Raw genomic sequence first — 22,214 nt, 5'->3', positions numbered from 1 at the left:
CACCTCTAGATGCCCTGAATGCTGGAGATGCTGGAGTTTGGTGGCCTGCAGGCACAGCCCTGCTGACACTTGTTAGTAAACCCAATATTATCACAGATTATCTGGGTATGGATAGCTCCTCTCTGTCAAAGCCAGGATCTTGTGTAAAGGACAACCTGCCCTGGTGTCCATACCATGAAACCAGGACTGGCCAACAATTCCCCACAGCTCTCTCTTCCCTTTCCCAGGAAATACTCCATGACAATAATTTTCATACATGCAGGTCTATGATCTTGATGAATGGGGACAGATGCATTCCAGGCCAATGGGTTCTCATTCACCAACAGAATGGTCAGCAACCTCTGGTTGCACAGGTGAAGGAGATTATTCAAAGGTGAGGGTCAACTGCAGAGATGACATCTTCCCCAGATGCCATTTTGCTTCAGTCAGGAAAAATACAGGGGTCCACCAGACCTTATCAGATGCCATTGATGCAGTATGATGATACCAATATGCTTCTCCCCATTGAGGTAAGTTTACTACATTTATCCATTCATGATACTTAGTTCAAGTAGCAGTTACTGTGCTCAGTCAACCTTCAGCATTGTTGTGATATCCACAATTGTGCTGCAGCTCACCAGGGAACATCCAATACCTCCCCCAGTATTGTTCACAAGGGAAACCCAAATGATTTTGTGCTAAACACCACAAAAATGCATGATGCCAAGCACATTCTGCACCTAGTTTGTGAACCCCTAACTCCACTCAGCACAGATCATGCAATTATGGAGGGTTATGCTTGTGAGATAGACAATAAAAAATCTATACAATACCCAAACAATATCCCCTAACCTCAGGCAAGCTCATCAGGGCATTCTATTAGGCTGATTAAATAGTAGATGCTACCATTATGCTCCAAGTCTAATAGATGTGTTGTTTGTATTACTGGTCATGTGTTCCTTAGTCAGCATATCACTGTGAGTTGTGCTGTGATACACCTTTGCAAAACCAGTGCAGGGGCCTCATTCTTGGATGTGGTGTGCAAACCATCATGTCTTGTTACACCTGTGTACAGCCTTTTGATGATCCTGCCAGTCCATGTTGGAAACATGTGGATGAACATGTGGACACCTATCTCAGTTCCAATGCACATAAAAACTCACTCAGCTGCCCTCCATGGTTCCCCCAGTCTGTCAACTCACTCCACTCATTTCTACTACTGTACCCAAGACCCTCAATGTCTTTCAATTTTTCTAATATTGGGAACTCTCCATCTACTCAGTCTAGTAGTCATTCATTTGCTACTCCATCCACCACCCCACACTTCCCCCCTGCTCAAAACAATCCCAATATTGATCCCACCCTTCTGGATGAAGATGTCATCCCAGCTCACTTTATTGATGCCCTCACCAATCAGTTTAGTTTTGGTGATTCCAAGCAGGACCTACAGTGTAACCTCCATGGCTTTGCAAAGGCAGGTAACTCTTTGTGACAGAATTGTAATACTAATACATTGGCAGATGGGGCATGGCCTCCAGAAAGCAGATATTGCTACACATTCATACTTACTTGCAGCCATTTTCAGCTTAATCAAGGAAAACTGGGCAATGACCAACATGCACCACAATACACAACAGCTTCTCACAGACCTGCAAATTCAACTTGAAAACACATTTACACTATCACACAAACAGAAGGTTAGTTTATTTAGCACACAAATTCAGCCATTCATCTGTTTCTTTCTTGTAGGCTAATGTCTGTATTGTTGCTGGAGACATAATTTTTGAGGCTAGCCAGATCACATTTATGACAATCCACTTTGACATTGAGGTTCACAACCATATATACTGATTCTAAGTCACTCTAATTCCACCAGTCAAGGGTCCAGCAATCCCAAAAAGAATTATGGTTCACAAATATCTATGGTAACCCAGCATGAGAGAAAATCCTAATGGCATATATCAAGCAGCAATGCTCAAGCATTTGTAATTCATTCTGAGAGCTGGTATGTCTCATTTTCTGTTTCCAACTCCATCCTGATTGATTCATTTGTCATAGTTGTGAGATAGTGTCATCAGAGACAGAACATGCACACTCTCTGATTTTGTGTTTGAGAGTGTGCAGTGGTACAAAATTAGTGGCCCCACTTTGGGCCTCACACCAGCATGCACTGCTCAACTTGCTATACTTGTAAGTGGTACATACCAATTACAATTTTTGTATTAATTTTGTGTGTTAGCACCATTTTGCTTTCCTGAGCTCCTTGACCATGAGGAAGATGTTGAGGATGATTCACCACCAACAGAAGATGACTCAGGCTCATGGCACCACTCTGCCCAAGAGCCTCAAAGGAAAAAGCAAAAGTGTGGTGGCCATGTCCCCAGGGGAGAGGATTTCTGGTCACAAGTGGAAAAATGGTTTGATGCACACAGAAAGCAATGGGGTGATTCATGGACCACACCCAACTGGAACAGGTGAGAATACGAGCCATCATACACACAGCAGTCATGCTAACACCTGCCTATGCTCTAGCTACATCTCAGAAACAATTGCCAAGGATGAAGATCACTACAAGGTCCATGTCATTCACAACCCATTCATGGAAGATGTGCACACAGATGACAGGTTTTTCACTGGGCCCATCACTTCAGCTGGTCTTGGGGCTGCTGAGGATCTCCTTCAAGAAATGGTTTGATGGTTTACATCCATACTGTACCCCATTCAATCTCCTGTCATCCATAGCACAACACTCCATACATTTTAGCACTGTATGATTCAAGGATGTTGTCTACATTGAGCATTACACCCACTTTCATTATCCATCACCCAACATTTGAGCATCCAACTCCACATGTGTGATCACAGCTGTTGGAGTGTGCATCCTTGATCTCCTCCCCAGCATGTACTCTGCTTGGCATGATGTCCAGTTGAGAGTTGTCACTGTTTGTCAGCTTGTTGTGTGATGCATGGTCCTCATACCATAATGCATTCATATGTGATCTGTAGTAGCAGCCAAATGAGTGAATAGACAACAAATTCATGCATTACAACCTGAGGCAGTTGCATAATAATCTGTGGGCCAACTATTCTTCAACCCATGGCTCAGCTACATTGAAACATAATATTTGCCAAGCTCACCCATCCAATGTCACAGAGCAAACCTTGTATTCTACTTCAACCAGCAATGACAACCAGCAACAACCAAAATTTGGTGAGCAGAGTCCATTGTAACCACCAGACAGAATTCCCTTTTTAACTGCATTCTCAATTATAGAATACACTAATTGCATCCACCTATGGTTAACCAGGAGCCAACAGTTTTGCATGCTGGTGTAAATGTGCATATTTTATGCCATAGTGCATGGGTATTGGATCACATGACCACAATCCCAGTAATGCAGCTGGCCATCCAAGACAGCCGACTGTGGGCCACCTTGCCCAGTGTCATTATGCTACAATACAGTACAATTAAATACTAGAATACATGCAATATGTCCAGCCATCCAAGACAGCCATACAGTGTGTGGGGATGCAGTCACATGACCATCATGCTTGTGTTCCGTGTGGCTGTCCAAGACGGCCAGATGCGTGTAACGCTTGCGCGTGAATATATTTCCTTTTGAGGGTGACGCGCGCACCTGTGTGCATCGGGCCGTCCTGGACGGCCATCTCTTGGGCCACTCTGCCCAGTGTTGTTATGCTACAACACAGTACCATGATATTACTATATTAGTAGTTTATTATTATCACTGGCTGAGATGCAATAGTAGTATTAATCTATAGTGGCACTCAAGGTGGTGCTGGAAGTGCTCTGGAATTGTTCTGGAATGGCATCTGCAACTGGCATTGGCCTTGCAGAGTTTGAAAAGTTATGTCTCCTCTATGACCACACATTTGGCACTCTGCTCACCTGCAAGCAATCTCAGGTCAGCCCATGGCATCTTCAAGTGAACAAGCCCATCAAGGAGGATCTGACAGACCCACCAGGAATTCAGGCTCTGGTCATGGATCGAGCAGTAGATCTACTCGTGGTGGAACCAAGGGCAAGAACCTGGCTTCATCCAGCCAGTGGGCTGTCACCACTACTGGTGATGCATCTACTACAGAAGGCCTTCAGCTGAAGAACATCAACTGGGATGTTCCTCGTACTGATATACTCATCAACTGGTTGCTCACCCATCCTGCCAACCAGAGAATCCTTTTTAGTGATAAGATCACAACCATCTCACCACCTTCACCTGACAAGGGGCCAGTGGGCCATAACAAGAAAGAAGTTCAAGCAATTATCACTGAAGTCATATTCAAGAATGATCCCTACTACAAGGACATGTACATGGTGGGCACTGCTAAGTTCCAAGTTAGTGTAGGCAACTGCATCACTACATCAGGCTCCTCTTTATATTTTATCTGTGATTTTTTAATGATCATTTAGGCTGAAGGGATCATATCGCAAGTGCCATGCACACTTTAAACAATCAGGGGAAGGCATTATGCCTGGTCACAAAAGCTACACAAATCTCCATCGTAAGTTATCAATCAATCTAGTGGGATTACAGTCGCTGATGTGTATGATTACAGAAGCTGTTCTCAACACTTTACCCTGGTATGATGATCTGCATTTCATCTGGCAGGGCAACCCCTCCTTTGACTCTGACCTGATTAATTCTGAGCCAGACAAAAATTGTGCTGAAGATTTTTTAGCCATTGTCCAAAATAAATCATCCAGTACACAGAAGACTTCAGACTTGGGAGTGGGGTTACCTGTGACTCTGGCAGATGAAGGTACCCCTTTGAATACTGGGACCAAGGAAATGTGTGGCAATTGAGATCTGGAGGATGGTGAAGTCAATGAGAGGATGTCTCATGTTGGTGATCTAGTTGTGAACAAGGGGGATGAATTTGCTGATAGTATCTTTGATCTGGAAGGCACAGACCCTGGCTTTGGAGATGGAGAGGATGTTAACATGGACTCGGTGTTGGTTCACAGTGATCAGGTGTGTTTTTATTGGGACATCACTGATGGATCATTGTTAATGAATCAGCAGTTATATCCTCAGCCATTGACTCCTGAAGTGCAGTCTCAATTTTCCCTCCCTTGCAAGTCTCACACACCTTTCTTGGATAATCACTCTGCATTCCACCAATTGTCATACATTTGTCCCCCCACTTCCACTGGAAGTGTCATTTCCTCTGGGTCATCATCCTCTAGCTCTTCCTGAAAGGGGAAGGCTGTCACGAGGACCCTGTGGTCCTCATCATCCAAGACAACATCAACAGAGGCAAGTTCTCTCCCAGTTGCTCACAACAAGTCTCAACTTCAAAGCCAGGTCATCAACTTGAGTCAAAGAGGCCAAGTCAATACTAGCATCCTCATCTTCTGGTAAGACTGCACAGTACCTGGCAAAGATGCAGTATATGCTGAAGGATCAGGAGCTCAAGTTGAGGAAGGAGTGGCTCAGGATGCAGTGGAAAGATGTGGAGGATAAGCATCAAAGGGAGCAGGAGCTCCAGAAGCTCAATATTGAGCTGAAGAATGCCAAAGAAAACACCTTCATGAGGGAGGCCAAAACCCTTCGACTCAAGATTCAACTCACAGAGTTCATGAAGAGTGGCAGCAGCTCTGGCTTAATGTCTTCCAACCCCACTGCTTAGGCCAGCCACCCTTTGCAATCACATCCATTTCTTTTTTTAATCCATTGTCACATCTCAGCTCAGTGTCACACACCAAAGGTGTTTGGTGAGGTGGACATGGATACAGCTGATGAACAGAGATGAAGACCATAGCCCTAATGCAAAGAAGGACAGCCAGAAATGTTGGAAGTCATCCCTCGCACAAGAACAAGTCATCAGTGCCAGAGAAAAAGAAAGGGAGCAAGTTAAGCGCTGGCTAAAATTCTTAAGTGCCCATGTATGGCATTCCAGTTTTTGACATATCTCTGCCATTTCTGCAGATACAGAGACCATTCCCACACTTGCTTGTAGTGCTCAGCCACGTGATCTTACCTTCCAAAATTGGAAAGGATTTGTGCACTCCACACATTTCTACAGCACTCCCTCCAAAAGACACTCATTTCACTTGTCCCCTTTGCTAGGGACCATGGCTATGTATATTTTACCAGGGATTCCTACTAGCTTCCATCCTGAAGCATCCCAGTACATGCCATCCTTGTCTGCCCCCTCTCAGCCCATCCAGCTTGGACAGCATGTTCTTTTTGTCAGTATGACCTCCAGGAGGACATTCTTTGGTTGCCTCAGGTCTGTCATTTGGTTAGAAAGGTCTTATGTGGTTGTTTTGGTTTTGGTTGGTTTTCACCACTGAACCACACTTTGACTCATGTCAGCTTGTCATCTTCTTTGTTGTACTTGTGTCTCAGTCCCAGTGCATTGCATGATCATTAAGTACACACTCACCCCATACTGTATTACTTCTCCATCTCCCCCATACTCACCCCAACACTGTATCAAGATGCAATGTAGGGTACATTTCATTTGCAGAATGCATGTGGTATCATAAGTGCCTTCTCCAAGGTCAGTCATAAAGCACCTGGATCCTGTGAAGACCACTTATGCACCCTCATTGTCAATGGGTGGGACTTAGCTGATTCCTACAGCATCACTAGCTACACTCCTGCAACTTTATATGGCGACCATTTTGGTCTGCTTATACTAGGTACATTCATGCCCCAGATATTGGAACAGCTCATCTAACAGCCTCATTCAAAATCACTGACCTGGTGTTCCCACAGCCTCTCCTACCATGACCATGTCACCATCCTGTTGGCCCAACCCCTCCTCCACTGCCCACTAACTTGAGGGCTTGACAATGCCAACCATCTCCTCCTCAAAACAGATCACCATGTTATGCAAGATGATGCAACACATTACCCAGTAAACTGCGACCTTAACATCCCTCTCATTCCAGATTTTCAAGCACAGCTCATGGAGACTCTGAAATTGACCCTTCAAGGCAGCAATTGCATGCTCAACATGGATGCAGACCTTTCAATGTGATTAGCATGCATACCAATACAAGGTAAGTATCACCTTAGAAAGATATTTGTTATATAAATTCTGATTGGAAGATAGCCACCCACCCTTGGGTTTTTTAAAAGGAGCAGTGCACCATTCCTCCATGGGATATGTGCTATCCACCCAGGTCCAGTGATCTTCAGGGATAAGGTCTCCTGGTCATGATGCAATGTGAGTACCTTGAAACACCCATGCATCATGGATGCTTCCAGGGTGACCAAGCCCATAGTCAACCATGAGAAGGTTGTGCAGCATGATAACAAGCTATGAGCAGCAAGTATTCCATTTTGTGTGCATTGGAATACACACCTGACAATTGAGCAAATACCTTGATTTTCTGTCATAGAAGCTCTCCCCAAATATTTGGGGCTTTTTGAAGAGCAGAATCAATGAGCCATCTGCAGCAAAGACTCCATTTCTCCATGCTGGACATGTCTGCAATTCAGTGAAAGTATGTGCTCTTTCCATATCCTCCAAGTTGTGAGGGGGAATATTGACAAATGTATTGTGCTCATCCAGTATTGTGACCATGACCCAATTGGTGAAATTGATCACCAATCCCACACTAACCCCAGCCCACTGGGCCACATCCTCTGGCAATGCCACATTCCCATAATGCCCCACATGGAAAAGGAAAGTTGCAAGTTGAATGGTGACTGGCAACTGATGATTTTCAGAGCTAATATGAAATATTGGGTGGCTACTTATTTGATCAAGGATGTGATTGAAAACTTCTGGCCATACACAAAGGCATCTAAGGAACAGATGAGGGTGATGGTTGGCAAAATGGTCAAGCAGGCCAAGTTGTGATGACTGCATCAATGGTACAGCAGGTTTTTCAAGAACCCATGCACACTCTACTTCATCCTTCAGAGCCTCAATCACATTCAGGACCCATCCACACTGCCTATCCCTCTCAACTGTCAAGTCTGTATCATCAGAAATGCTGGAGTTGGAATCCATTGAGATTGGAGATGGCAGAGTAATGAAGAGGATGCTCTGAGATGAATCAGAATCCCTGTATGTTGCAGTTGAATCACTATTATCACTACTATCAATTTTGTGATGCACATTTTCCAGCCTGGCCATTGCTACTTGCAAGCTAGCTTCATCAAGTTGTCTGAGGAGGTTTTTGCAGAGAGATTTGCAGGGCATTGTTCTTCAAGACTTAGCTATTTAATTATTTGATATACTGCTAAAACTACTGTAATTTAATTTGAGTCTGACAGGATGTTGCACTGTTCAGCTTGTTGGAGTTGAAAATGTAGTGGCCAGAACATGTTTCCAGAGCCAGTGCCAGAACACAGACAGAGCACTTCCAGAGCACTCCCAGTGCCACCTTGAGTGCCACTTATATGTGATAATTAAGAGTCTGTATGGTATGTTCACATAGTCTCGCTACACAGTTGCTTGCTGGCTTTGGTATTTTACTTTGTTTGTGATCCTGGCAAGCCACTGCTCTGCCATGCTGTGGGGTTTGTATTTTGAACTGCTCCGACAATGATGGATAGTGAACCCCTGGAACCCCTCCTACTGATTATCGCAGCACTAGCGATGCTCGTTGGTGAGTCTTGCCTCAAGCTAGTGACTGAAGATATGCCCTCCAATAAGGATTGAGCCAACTGGACTGAGGAAGAGAAAGAGGCCCTTGTCGCTTTCCTTGTCGATGAGAAAATTGCTGGCAAGATGGGCGATGGGTTGTTCAAGTCTGCCACTTGGAGTGTGGCCACTGCCCACATAAACAAGAAATTCCCAAAACAAAAAGGTGTGATGAAGACCTCTGATATGTGCAGAGGGAAGCTCAGTAATGTGAGTATCCTGTTCCCTCCCCAGCGCCTGTGTAGCCTCATCAATCATTATTGGTACAGCTCAAATGCATACTGAGGGATATCAACTTATGGCAAGGTCATTCTGGAAAGCATTGGGATAATGAAAATGGGGTGAATATTATCTCTGAGAGTGAGGAAAGTGACTTCAAGGAGTGGTTAGCAGTATGTGTCTGTCATCTTGGGTCCATCGCTTGACATCAATAACATCCATCAACAGGGCCAACCTGGGAATGCTATGCGCCAGTTTAAAAACATCAGTTGGCCCCTGCTTACAGCAATGGAGTCGCTGTTTCCAAATGACCAAGCCCATGGTATACGTGCCTACTGTCCTACAACTTCTGTGGCATTCATATCTGGCACCAGTGGTCCTGGCCTCTCCATAAACCCATCTAGCCATACCTCCAGTGATCTGGTGATGACCCCATCCACATCCTCTGCCACTTTACAGTTCGTTACTCCTCAGGTTGGAAGCTCTGCCAGCATCATTGAAGATGATGTGATCGATCAAATGTCTGTCGACAAGGTAGCTCCTGCTAACAGAATGAATGTGCAGTCCCAGCTATTTTCAACGCAATGTAATCCACCCATGCTGACTCTCGCTTCCCCTACGACATTACTTAGCTCATATCCCCCCTCAACTACCAGCTCTATGCCATCAAGTAGGAAGTGTACACATGTGGATGCCAACCCTGCTTCACCCTCTGCTGAAATTCCATCGGCACAAGCTGCACTCCAGTCACTCTCTATCAAGGATGATGCAGAACGCTCTTCAAAGAAGTCAAAGAAGAGCAAAGAAACATCCACACCCGCTTTACTCATTGGTGTACAGGGTTCCCTTTCATACCTTGGGTCTGTTATCAGTTCATCGTCTGCAGTTGCCGCACAGCAAAGGCATACTGAGCGTATGCACACTGCTGTGGAGATGCTTGCATGGTGAGATGATGACTTTCCCCTGTTAGCTAAGATGGCCCTGATGGAAGCATTCCATATGGATGGGGGGGTGATTGATTTATACCTCATGTTGGATGATAAAACTCTTCGTAGAAACTGGATTCAGACTTGTCTTCGTAACCAGAAACTCATTCCAGATGACCTTGTGTTGTAGTACCTCCATCATATTTGTATCCCTGCTTGCAATTTATCTGACCCGGTGTTTTGTTATGCAAAGAATGATCCAGAGATATTCATTTAGAAAGTGAGAAAAGTGTACATAAAGCAATCTCTATGATCAAGTTTGCCCTCACTTCTGCAGATACTCCTGGTAGTCATGCCACATTGCCTCAGCAATAGAATCATGCAATGCCCTGGCTGATAATCCTTGAGGGTCATTGTCTCCCTTGTCATCCCCTGATAGCATGCTTTCTTCTTGCTCGATGTCGCCAACTTCCCCAGTACCCCCATCACCTCTGCTATCCCCCTCCGGCATTTCTCCATCAGCATCTGGATCCCATTTGTGTGACATAATTAAATTGTGGATAATGCTTAGGGCGACAGGACTGAGCGCCTGGATCTCGATAGGATATTCTGGAGGGAGAAGAAGAATTCGGAAATGATGCTTGATGACACCAAAGATTCGTTCAACAACATTCCGTGCAGATGAGTGATGCAAATTGAAAAGCTCTTCTTTGTTTGCAGGCCTGTAAAATGGGAAGTAAATGGATATCAATCACGCAGTAAATGCATACCTTAATGATGCTTGTCACCACTCTGCCAGGTGATAGCGTGTGTGGCAGTAAGGTACGAGGACTCCTTCTGACAATGGGAAACCAGCATCGCCAAGGAGATACTTTGTAACCATTTTGTGGAAGTATCTAAGTACAGATGCTGGGTGTGGAAAAGCGAATCAAAACGTACCTTGAGATTGTATCATTGGATCTCTGAAAACATTCTCCAACATGTCTGATTGGTAGGCCAATGACACACATATACACAAAAATTGTGAGCTGTTCTTCAAGAGAGGTGTGCTTCGAGGCTTGGTAGCCATGGTTGCGGAGTTTGAGAGTAATTTCTTTGAATGTGTGTATGCTCATACCTAACTCACAATATATACAGTCTGGGTGACCAAGGATCAGTTCAACCAACCAAGCCTCTCCAGAAAGTGCAGATGTGTGGTATGGCCATATATTCTTAGGGATCTCTCCAGAGAGGAGATTGACCATTAGTTTGGTAAGAATCTGGACAATGACAAGGACCTTCTCTCATATGAGCTCTCGTGATTGATGTGCTTCTTCATCATCCATGGCTGCATGCCAAGCATTGATCAGCGATATGAGCACAATATGAGCATTGCAGCTGGCAGTCAACTTTCAATTTCTGACCATTCTTACTAATCACCCAATATGCCTCTGTAGAATTGTCAAAGAGTGTAGTGAGACTACGCAAGCATACCATATGGACTCTTATCAGAGGGCATATCTTCAGTCACTAGCTCAAGGCAAGACTCACTGATGAGCGTCACTAGTGCTGTGATAATCAGTAGGAGGGGTTCCAGGGGTTCACTATCCATCATTGTCGGAGCAGTTCAAAATACAAACTCCACAGCATGGCAGAGTGGTGGCTTGCCAGGATCACAAACAAAGTAAAATACCAAAGCCAGCAAGCAACTGTGTAGTGAGACTATGTGAACATACCATACGGACTCTAACACTTGAGTGTGTTCATGGCTGTCCAGGGTGGCCAGCATCACTGTGATGTTTGCGTGTGAACGAATTTCCTTTTTTGGATCACATGCATGCCTGTGTGTGTCTGGACATCCTGGATGCCCTCCCTTGGGCTGCAATGCCCAGTCCCACTATGCTACATCACATAACATAAACTTGTATTACTACACTTGTGCACTACATTTCCTTCGATATAATATTAAAATTATACAGTGGTTTGTGGCATGCACACTGTTGTGCATTTGCACATGAGAACACATTTCCTTTTTTGGATCACACGCACACCTGTCTGTATGTGTCTGGGTGTCCCAGATGCCCTCCCTTGGACCACACTGCCCAGTCTTACTATGCTACATCAAATAAACATGTATTACTTACATTTCCTTCGATGTAACACTAATATCAATGCACTCTACATGGTAGTTGGTCATGTGCACACCTGTGCATGTCTGGGCATCCTAGATGCCCTCTTTGGGCCACAATGCCCAGTGTAACTATGCTCCATCAAATAAAACTTCTGTTACTACAGTGTATACTGCATTTCCTTCGATATAATAGTAATATTAATTGTTTATACATTATGGCATAAAATCTGCACATTTATTTTTCGCAGCCACACCGCCACACCACTGTGCTCATTCAGCCACATCATTACTTGTCATGGTTGCACAACCACACTACTGTGCCCTCTCAACTGCATCATTACCTTCCACAACCATGCCACCATGCCCATTTGACCGTGTCATTACTTTTCACAGTTGCACAACCACACTACTGCACCCTTTCAGCCACATTGTTACCTTCCACAACCACACCACCATGCCCTCTCAGCCATGTTGTTACCCTCCACAACCACACCACTCAACTGCATGTCACATAACAATACTATGTGTATATTCATATATGCCTACATGACATAACAATCAATCAATGATTGAATTTTGCATGAGGTATATAGAAACAACAATGATTGTATTGGCTAGTAAATTTACCAAGTGGTGGGTAACATGAACATGAACATATCAATGAATGGTATCATAGAAGTTATTCAAATCTCTGACAACTCTGATAAAAAAAAACTTCACCATCTCCTCCCAGACAAGCTGCATCCTTCATCTCCTCCATCAAGGGAGATCAATGAGGTGGAGAGTGAGATTGACGAAGTGAGGGAGACTGATGAGGGGAACATGGTGGGGAGCATGAGGCTTCATGGTACTCGTCTTGCACATAGTTGTGACCAAGTTCCTGAGTGTATTCCCCATCGCATCCATGTGGCCTGTAGTCATGTGAGCCATCCAGGCTCCAAGCCAGGCCCTGACTGTGACCTTTGCTGGTCTCTCCATGGGGTAGGTGAGCATCAGGAACATTGTTGGGATGTCTTGTATTGGTGAACAGTATGGTAGTAGTTGTTGAATGCTTGTTCAATGCACTCCATCCAGACACAATTAAGCTGACTAAATCATTCCCCAACAAGGCTGTAGAAGGTGGAGTAAGAGCACTCTTGCAAGCAACACTCAATAATCATGTTGATGAGCTCGATCTGACCAATGGTCATGAGTATGATCTTGAAGTAATTAAAATAATGATACTCACCTGTTCTCCTTCCTCTGACTGGATCTTCAAGAGCTTGTGGACCACTTCTTCATAGTTGAGAGCATTCATGATAGTAAGGTATATCATTTGTCATAGATTGACTGAGTTCATCCCCATCTGATCCAATATACCTTCTTGTTCTTTGGCTGCCAAAGGGTCAAAATTATGACACAGGAGTGAAAGAGTTGCATACCTTGCTCTTCTTCCTCACTTGACTCCTCTGGACCAGATTCATCATCAGAGCCCTCTCCAAGAATCTCAGCTGTTATTGCTTTGTACTTTTCCTCATTCTCTGCATAATTGGGGATGAACTTGAGAATATCTGCCCAAAAGCTTCAAATACTAAAACTGGTAACAAACAACAGAAACTCACTGAGCCCTTCTTGTGCCTGCAACTCCTCTTCAAGGCATATGTGGTGCGTAATTTGCTCCTCTTCCTTTACGAGGTCCAACCCGTCTGGTATGATTGGGTTGTCCTTATACTTGTCTTTCTGGACCTGCATAAGCACCTCTATCATATATTGTATGTGATGACTGATGGTCCCCTCATTGAGAACATCATGGAAATGGTCAAAAACGAGCACATTTGCTTTTGGAGAGTTTTCCACCAGAAATGTGCTGACCTCACACATGAATCCAACTGCAATCTCAATTGAGTCATCCATTTGGTGCTCAAGGAGGAAGATGAGGGTTTCAAGTGCAATAATCTCATGTGCAACAGCTTGATTGATGAGGTGAGCAATGAAAGTTGTTGAAGAATGACCAATGGTCTGTCTGGCATGACATCAACAATTCAAAGCAGGTGGGAAAGAATTGTGACTTACTTTGTTGTTATGCTTGAATGCATGTCGAAACTGGCTTATGAGCCAGGTTAAGATGAGCTCTCCCACTTGAGGAAGTTTTGTGTTGATAATGGCCACCAGAGTGGCAAAAACAGGTGTAAAGGGTAAGCTGGATGCCTGTGCTTTCATGACGCTGTGGGCAAATGGTCCTCAACCTTGTATGAGGTTTTCTGAGAATGGTTCAGGAATGACCTGCTTGATGTCAGCAACATTGACTCGGTTAATGATACCAGTGATCAATTTGTGCAGCACATCCCAGGATGACTGTAATCTTGACTTGACTGAACATGGAGATGAAAAGTTGGTGGCCAGACAAGGATGATTATGTCAGCAACTGGTTGTCCATATGGCTACAGTGGCTCAAAGGTGGTTAATCACTGCTCATGTGCACTGCTCACCTGGCCACTGACTTTTCATTTCAGCATTTATGATAGTAAGATAATCTATTATGATTTTATTTGAAGTAAGTCTCGAGATGCAAGGTGTGGAGGCATTGGAAGGGGGGGAGGTAACATGTGATTAGTAAGCAGCCACCAAGTGCAGATAAGATAGTATGAGGTGTAGTACTTCAGATCACAATAGCACACTGCAGAATTACATATAATTTTTGTACTGTCCTCTAGGTAATACACAGGGCTCGAAGAATATGAATTTTTTGTGAAGAAATATGCAGTACTTGGATCACAATCTTGGTTATATGTATATGTGTAAAATCAGCCTACTTTTTTTTTTTTCTTTTTTATTTCAGACTTATATAGTGGTAGAACTATTCTAATTTTTATACAAGAACCTGAATCTAATTTACCTGGTGCCGAATCTGCAAAAATACTGGCAATCTGACTTGAATTGATTGAGATGTTCAGATTCTAAAATTTAGCCACTACATGTGTGTGATTTTGTTCGTTTGGCCATGCCCTCAGTTTTGAAAATGGCCATAATTTGAAACAAGGTCTCGAAACACTATACATTGTGACAAACCAAAGTTACATTGTAAGATGCTAGATTTCTATGTGCAACAACTATGTAGGTATGATTTTGTGGACAAGGCAATCTTTAATGTGAGTAATGAATTGATGAGAATGTGCAAGTGGTTTGTTCAGGTTCATTATATGTGAAAACATATGCCTCTTACAATCCACACCGACCCAGCCAAATTGCAATCCTTTGAAGTGATCGATAGCTTCATCCAAATGCTGTGGGTTCCTTCCATCAGTGATGAGGACATCGACATCGTGATGGAAGATGGTGAGACTTTGCCACCAGGATGGAATGATCCTGGTCCATCCATCCACATGTCAACATACTCTGCATCAAGGTCCACATCTGGATCGCCAGCATCATGTGCTGGTGTGGGTCCATCCAGGTTAAGTCCACTTACCCATGATGGTTGCACATATTGGCCTTCTAGGCCTTCATCATCTGCTGGGCGAATCGGCGGTGATCTCAAGATCTCCATCAGCAATGGGAGACATGGAGAGCCGTGTTTCGAGCTCTCCATCAGCATTCTCGTTCGCATCGCCATACCCATTTCATTCGCAGGGGTCTACATCGAAAGATACACCGCTCGATATCCTCTACATCCCAGACCCAAGCCGCGAGGTGAAATCGAAGAATGAGGCAAAGGAAGATCTAGGATGGGCGACCCTGCTGTATAAAACCTCACCAATATGAGGTTATCAAGGAGCTCGGAAAATTCGTATACAAACTATCGGAAAGCAAAGAGGGCATGAAGGTGGTGGTCAGCGAATGGGTAGGCCCCCTTTTCACCCACAGGTGCAGTTCGGTCTGCTGATGTATGCATTGCAGCTTTGGTTGGCAATGAACATGGAAGAGTACAACGATGGCAATGCATTCGAGCTGAAGTACATGAAGTGGGCAGACTTCAAGGCCATCGTACTCGATCCGATCAGCCAGCAATCTAAATGGAATGAGCTCGTACGGATGGACTGTATAATCGGAGGCATCGACTACACGATCGATTTCCGGTGAGCGATGAAATTACAATTGCACCTTGGAGGCATGGTTCCGATATGGCCTTCAGATGCAAAGGAAACCCAGTATGGGCTCGACGAGATGGAACTGTGCACATACGAAAATCACTTCGCACTTCTCAGCCGTCAAGTACAGTTTTGGCCCCCACCAGATCAGGTTCGGACTGCTGCTGTCAAGTGGGAGACCCTGGCACACCTGCAGGCAATTTCAGCTATCCACAGATGGGTGGTACCGGAAATGCATATCATTAGCGATGGGGACCCTATCGACGATTCCTACGTCCTGAAGCGGAGTCACAGCGACTGTGGCAAACATGTGATACTTCCGACCGCCCCGAAATCAAGCCGCACCTGGGCCCATCTCAAGAATAACACGAACGAGGACTCGGACGAGGTATGGATCGCCCAACAATATATCCCAAGCTTGGTGTTCCTTGGGGAGTGGCGGGTAATCATAGTCGGAGGGCAAATCATGTCCGTCACACATACACATCGGTTAAACAACGGCGGCTGGTCTGGAATCCCGGTCACAAGTTTTCTGTCATTGGAGGAGGCGGGCGAAATATGGTATGATGCACTCTCGTCATGCTTATCGTACTTAGAACTGGATCTCGCCAACAGGAAGGATGAGTCGCTAAGCATTGCTGAACGGAGGAAGAAGATCGTGAATCCGCAAAGGGGAGATATCGAAACAAGGCAGAGAGCTGATGGACGAGTTCAACAACTTCGTGCTAAAAGCCTGGGCAGAACTAGTCGCACGGGAAACGAGGGTCGGTGGCGCAAGACCTTCCATGTCATTGTTTTGTCGAATGGATATCGGGATCATGGCCCCAGATGGCATGAGCCCGAAGCTACGGCTGGGATACTTTGTCAACGAGGTGGAACGTACTCCGACGACGAGCTTCTGGCTATTCTGGAACATAAACAACACCGGAGGAATCATGGCGGACACATTCGCAAAGCTGTTCGAGAAATGGGTCAGATCGATCACCAATGTATACTGCATAGCATAACCCCACATACTGATGACATACATGGCGCCTGTCTAATATTTACACTCGTAACGACGTGAAGACATCAGTACTATACTATATGGAAAACACTGAGAGGGTAACGACAGCTTCTTTGTGCATGCACATAATATTTTATAGACTCTCATAGTATACTATGTTGTGTAGAATACATGGTACACGACTTCAGCAACATATGAGTGTATGCAGCATGGCTGACCACCCCTGCTAAGAGATGATGCTGGCCCACTTGGAATGGTGTTCGTCCTCCTTAATCCATATGCATTGACCTTATAGAGTCGTCTCAAGGTCCATCCACTATGACGAACATCGACGAACACCAGCAAACACCAGCGCAAATCGATCCAGCACCATGGCCCCTGTCCAAATTGACTGTGACAGCCTGTGACTCTTTTTGGAGCAGATGGAACGTCATTCGCAGCCTCTGGTAGGTCGATCGACTTTCGGTGTGCCCACCCAACCACCCCTGCTGAGACCATGCTGCACCACTTGAAACAGTGTTCGTACCATCGAAACCTCGTTCCCTGCGCTCAGGTAGATAGGTACAGGTCCATACAATATGGGGAACGACAGCCAACACAGACGAACACCAGCGAACATCAACCCCTTACCAAAGCCCCTATCCAGACCGTGTCCGAATGGTGGGAGACCCTTGGAACTGGTTCAAGCACATTGATCATCATTCCCAGATTCTTGTATTTCTATATTACTGCACGTATTACAATGAAATAGAATAGAGAATCTACATCAGATAGTATACCAGTATGCCCACCGGGCCTAACATACATCATGTAACATACCAATGTTCCTGTCTGACCAATCCCCCTCGTGGCATGCTGGACCACTTGAAGTGGTGTTCGTCCATACAGTCCCACTTGCCTTGGCCTTGTAGTACCATGTCCTAGGTCTGTACACCATGACAAACACCGACAAACATGGGCGAACACTTGCGAACATCAGTCCAGCATGGATGGCCCTTAGTAACATACTGGAGCACCTGGTGACTTGTTTGGAACACATTAATCATCCACAAATAAAATACATAGTATAACATACCAATGTTCCCATCTGACCACTCCCCCTCAGGGCATGCTGGATCGCTTGAAGTGGTGTTTGTCCCCCCTAGGACCACTTCAATTGACCTAATTTTGACATTCACAGGTCCATACAGCAGGATGAACACCAATGAACACTGCTGAACACTGACAAACATTGATGAACATTGATCCAGAACTGAAGCCCCTGTCCACATTGACTGGGACACCCTGAGACCTGTTTTGAGTGCACTAATAATCCTTCCCTGACTCTCCTAGGTCTATTGCATGTCTTGTAATACAAATAAAATACATAGTATAACATACCAATGTTTCCATCTGACCACTCCTCCTAGGGGCATGCTGGACCCCTTGAAGTGGTGTTCATCCCCCCTAGGACCACCTCAATCGACCTCATTTGGACATTCACAGGTCCATACAGCAGGATGAACACCGACAAACACTGACAAACATTGACAAACATTGATCCAGAACTGAACCCCCTGTCCACATTGACTGGGACACCCCTAGACCTGTTTCAAGTGCACTAACCATCTTTCCACGACTGCTCTAGGTCTATTGCATGCCTTGTAATACAAGTAAAATACATGGTATAACATACCAATGTTCCCCTCGGGGCATGCTGGATCACTTGAAGTGGTGTTCGTCCCCCCTAGTACCACTTCAATCAACCTTATTTGGACATTTACAGGTCTGTACAGCAGGGAGAACACTGATGAACACTGACAAACATCACTCCAGAACTGAAGCCCCTGTCCAAATTGACTGGGACACCCAGTGACTTGTTTCGAGTGCACTAACCATCTTTCCCTTTCCATGACTCTCCTACATCTATTGCATGTCTGGTAATACAGCTAAAATACATCAGATAATATACCTAACTATGCTATGCAGATTTGTATTTTTCGAAGATGTTAAAGAGTTCACATACCAGTCCATGATCCCACCATGAACCCTTCTCCAGTTCTTTTTTGGCATCCATTACCTGAAGGGCCTTCTTGAGATGCAATATTATTTTCTTCACTGCTTCAGACTCATTGGCTATCTCTTTCCTCATGTTATCCCTCTCATCCATGGCAGGCATATGATCCACATCTTCAGCTGACTTGTACTTTCCTTTCTTGCTCTCTATCAGTGAAATCATGGCCAGCAGTGGCCTGTGGTAAAATGTCCCTGGTGAAGGGAAATATTTGCTGGGAACATGTATTTTATAGATATGACATATGACATACTCATTCTGTCCTTCGCCATTGTTGGAAGGGCCAGTACCATCCATATGATGATGTGATGTATTGCTGGATGCACTGCATTAGTGCCTGCCAGCCCATGCATGGTCCGTTCACCTTCAGGAACCTTTGAGCAGTCATAATTGATTGTGATCTCCATGAGATGATTGGTGGAATATGAAAGGAAATGACCCCCAGACATGAGGCCATTCTGCAGAGTGTACACCATGTGGTTAGCCCCAGGAGGCTGAATCCTGTTCTGGTGTCATTAATCATAAGAGCACACTTGGGAATTGGGAATAAAAAATCATACAGAGTATCTCCACATTGAAGATGAATGGTCCTGAGAGGATACTTGTGGAACTTAAGATTGACGTTGTCAGCAAAAATATTGTCCCAGGCCTTGAATAGATTCTCTGTGCTTGCATCCTGACTTCCAGGGGTGTCAAAATAACCCCATATCTTGCTGCCAGACTGTACAGTGATGTATGTGCATAGCCCTGCTGCATCATGGTGAGGGTATGTGACAAAACCCCCATGCATCAGTAGATCCCATCCATGAAGTCGTTTGACATCCCCCAAGACTGCCTGAACACCATAATATGATTTTCCTGTGTTCTTACCAGAATGGGGGAGATAAACATCATTCATGGTCATGGTCTTTGTGTTTACATTGTTGGATAGTTGCCTGGTGCATTCTTCAGCATCCAACGAATCTTAATATGAGTTCCAAGCGATGACATACCTGAGGAATATGGGAACCTCAGGCTGGGTATTTGGGAAGTCAAGGAGGTTCATGCATGTATTTTCATTGTCTGCAAGCTCGATGAATTTTACTCTGCTGAGCACTTCAAAAACTTTGCTCATGTCTGGCCCCCCCTTTGCCTCCTGCTGCTCTGCATGCTTTAATGCATCTAATTACCTTTAGCGATATGAATTTTAGCAATATGATAATATCCATACCTTGAACAATGACTTCTTGTGATATTGTTGGGCAGAAGCGAATGTCTTCACAAGTGAAGTCAAGGGGTGGATTATTTGGCTTCCATCCCCTGACCAACACTGCACATCCCCTCGACAGTGAATCACTGATGTTCGCGATTAGCTGTGCGAGTGAGCCCTTGTCCCCATCATACTTCAGCTCCACTAGCATTGTCTGCCCATGTCCATACTGGTATTCAGTGGCAGATGCAGCCTTGGACATGTACTCAACCACATCACAGTCCTATGGTTGTCATTTATCAGCTCCTAGATTTGAAGTTTCTGTTGAATTTACATACCACTTTACTGAACCATGGAGCATATGTTCTTATATTCAATGATTCCCAATCGATCACCTTTGTATCCAATGGGCAGGTGATTTGATTGAGGAAAGGAACCCACTCAGTGATGGGTTCAGCATCTTCAGCTGTAAATACGATCAGGACCTTGAAGAATAGGAAAGAAAATCAAAGTGCTTACTCCTCTGTCTTTTTTTCTTGTTTGTGGTGCAGTGACCTTCTGGTTTCAACACCTCCTTTCCTTTACCCTTTCTGCTTGCTGATGTGGATGCAATCAGGGAACCCTTGACTTCCTCATCGTCCAATTTCCTCGATCCAGTCCTACCTACATCTCTTGCCTTTCACTTCTGCAATCGGCTACCAGCTTCTTGCATAGGGACTGCAGCCTCTGCAGGTGGCTTTTGAGCCCTGCCAATGACACCTTTGCCCTGCTTCTCCAAATCCTGTCATCATCAGCATGTATTCTCAGAGTTTTGTAGATTGCACACAAACCTGGGATTTGGATTTGGGATCAGAAAATTGCATCCCCATGAGCTGCAGGATGTCAGCATTCATTGGGGGGTGTTGTAATCTGATTCCGCAAAATTCCACTTCCATGGATGTGAGGTAGTGGGGATAGGATGTATCATTAGCCAGCAGCCAGATCCCATTGATGGGGCAAGGTGCAATCATGCATTCATCTCCTGCAACAGTAAGATGAAGAGCATCTTTGGGATCCCATTGAACCCAACCACTTCTACCAAAGATATACATATCATTTGGAGCTAAGTAAATAGTACCCTGATGCTCCCTCATGCCACCAGCATGTGGAATCACACTGGAATCTTTGACCAAGCAGAAACTGACAGGAAACATTTTAATCAGGTAGATTGGCTGGATCGTGGAAGCCTGAAATTGTGATGATGCCATTTCAAGTAGGATGTGAGTGGTCTGTCGTGGTGGAGGTGAGAAATAGTGCAAATCAAAGGGTCAGATCAAACTTTGATTTGTGACCTGCTGAATATGGAACACATGTGCTACACATTGATAATGATACCATGAACTATGCCATAAATGTTACTAATGTCATGAATAGGTAGGTAGGATGACTCATATTCACATTGGGTGATTGGCCCAGTGATCCAATGGTCTGATAGAGGCTATGGCTATGTGGACCCACCCCCCTTGCTCTCTCTGATAAGTATGCTGGACCACTTTAAATGGTGTTCATCACCCTTCATCACCCTGACATCATTCCCATTGACCTTACAGGGATGTTTCCAGGTCCATACAACATGTTGAACACTGCCAAATGTGGGTGAACACCTGTGAACATCATTCCAGCACTGAAGCCCCTGTCCACATTGACTTGGCCAGCCTTCGACTTGTCTCAAGTCTACAAATCATCTCTCCCAGACTCCAATAGGTCTGTTCCATTGCATAGAATACAAAAGAACTGTATCAGATGTTATACAAGTGCACCCTCCTGACCACCTTCTCTCAGAGGATGCTGGATGCTGGACCACTTAGAATGGGGGTTTGTCCCTTAGACCCCAAGTCCATTGACCTTGTAGAGAGACATTTCTAGGTCCATATGACATGATGAACACTGACAAACATGGGTGAACACCCACAAACATCAGTCCAGCACTGAAGCCCTTGTCCACACTGACTGGGCCACCTTTGCACTTGTTGTGAGCCCACGATTCATCTCTACCAG

The 22,214-nt window shown here is 44.8% G+C and overlaps 4 protein-coding genes across 4 annotated transcripts; 2 read left to right on the top strand and 2 right to left on the bottom strand.

Moving 5' to 3' along the window:
• Positions 1–1,216: 1,216 nt before the first annotated feature.
• Positions 1,217–2,674, top strand: F5J12DRAFT_930755 (uncharacterized protein; the record flags this gene model as incomplete). The annotated part of the gene is made up of 6 exons (XM_051749543.1): positions 1,217–1,457; positions 1,555–1,676; positions 1,729–1,809; positions 2,095–2,169; positions 2,239–2,453; positions 2,512–2,674. The coding sequence occupies 6 exons, from the start codon at positions 1,217–1,219 to the stop codon at positions 2,672–2,674; spliced, it is 897 nt and encodes a 298-aa protein (XP_051594078.1).
• A 10,180-nt stretch (positions 2,675–12,854) lies between these two features.
• On the bottom strand, positions 12,855–14,349 carry F5J12DRAFT_908171 (armadillo-type protein; the record flags this gene model as incomplete). Its single annotated transcript, XM_051748991.1, has 8 exons — positions 12,855–12,947; positions 12,969–13,037; positions 13,193–13,236; positions 13,284–13,412; positions 13,464–13,860; positions 13,915–14,054; positions 14,088–14,213; positions 14,331–14,349. 8 exons carry the CDS (start codon positions 14,347–14,349, stop codon positions 12,855–12,857), a joined length of 1,017 nt encoding a protein of 338 aa, XP_051594077.1.
• Positions 14,350–15,053: 704 nt separating this feature from the next.
• Positions 15,054–16,936, top strand: F5J12DRAFT_788081 (uncharacterized protein; the record flags this gene model as incomplete). The annotated part of the gene is made up of 7 exons (XM_051743716.1): positions 15,054–15,295; positions 15,341–15,440; positions 15,472–15,531; positions 15,605–15,682; positions 15,739–15,917; positions 16,047–16,693; positions 16,758–16,936. The coding sequence occupies 7 exons, from the start codon at positions 15,054–15,056 to the stop codon at positions 16,934–16,936; spliced, it is 1,485 nt and encodes a 494-aa protein (XP_051594076.1).
• Positions 16,937–18,895: 1,959 nt separating this feature from the next.
• Positions 18,896–21,070, bottom strand: F5J12DRAFT_900032 (uncharacterized protein; the record flags this gene model as incomplete). Its single annotated transcript, XM_051748187.1, has 10 exons — positions 18,896–19,182; positions 19,242–19,489; positions 19,549–19,923; positions 19,981–20,138; positions 20,199–20,243; positions 20,293–20,460; positions 20,516–20,643; positions 20,697–20,840; positions 20,877–20,958; positions 21,008–21,070. The coding sequence occupies 10 exons, from the start codon at positions 21,068–21,070 to the stop codon at positions 18,896–18,898; spliced, it is 1,698 nt and encodes a 565-aa protein (XP_051594075.1).
• Positions 21,071–22,214: the final 1,144 nt, after the last annotated feature.

Source organism: Pisolithus orientalis (assembly GCF_024613125.1).
Source record: "Pisolithus orientalis strain OTSU chromosome Unknown F5J12scaffold_188, whole genome shotgun sequence".
NCBI classification, from domain to species: Eukaryota; Fungi; Basidiomycota; class Agaricomycetes; order Boletales; family Pisolithaceae; genus Pisolithus; species Pisolithus orientalis.
Note: the sequence above shows the minus strand (reverse complement) of the source record. Positions and strands in the feature narration are given on the sequence as shown.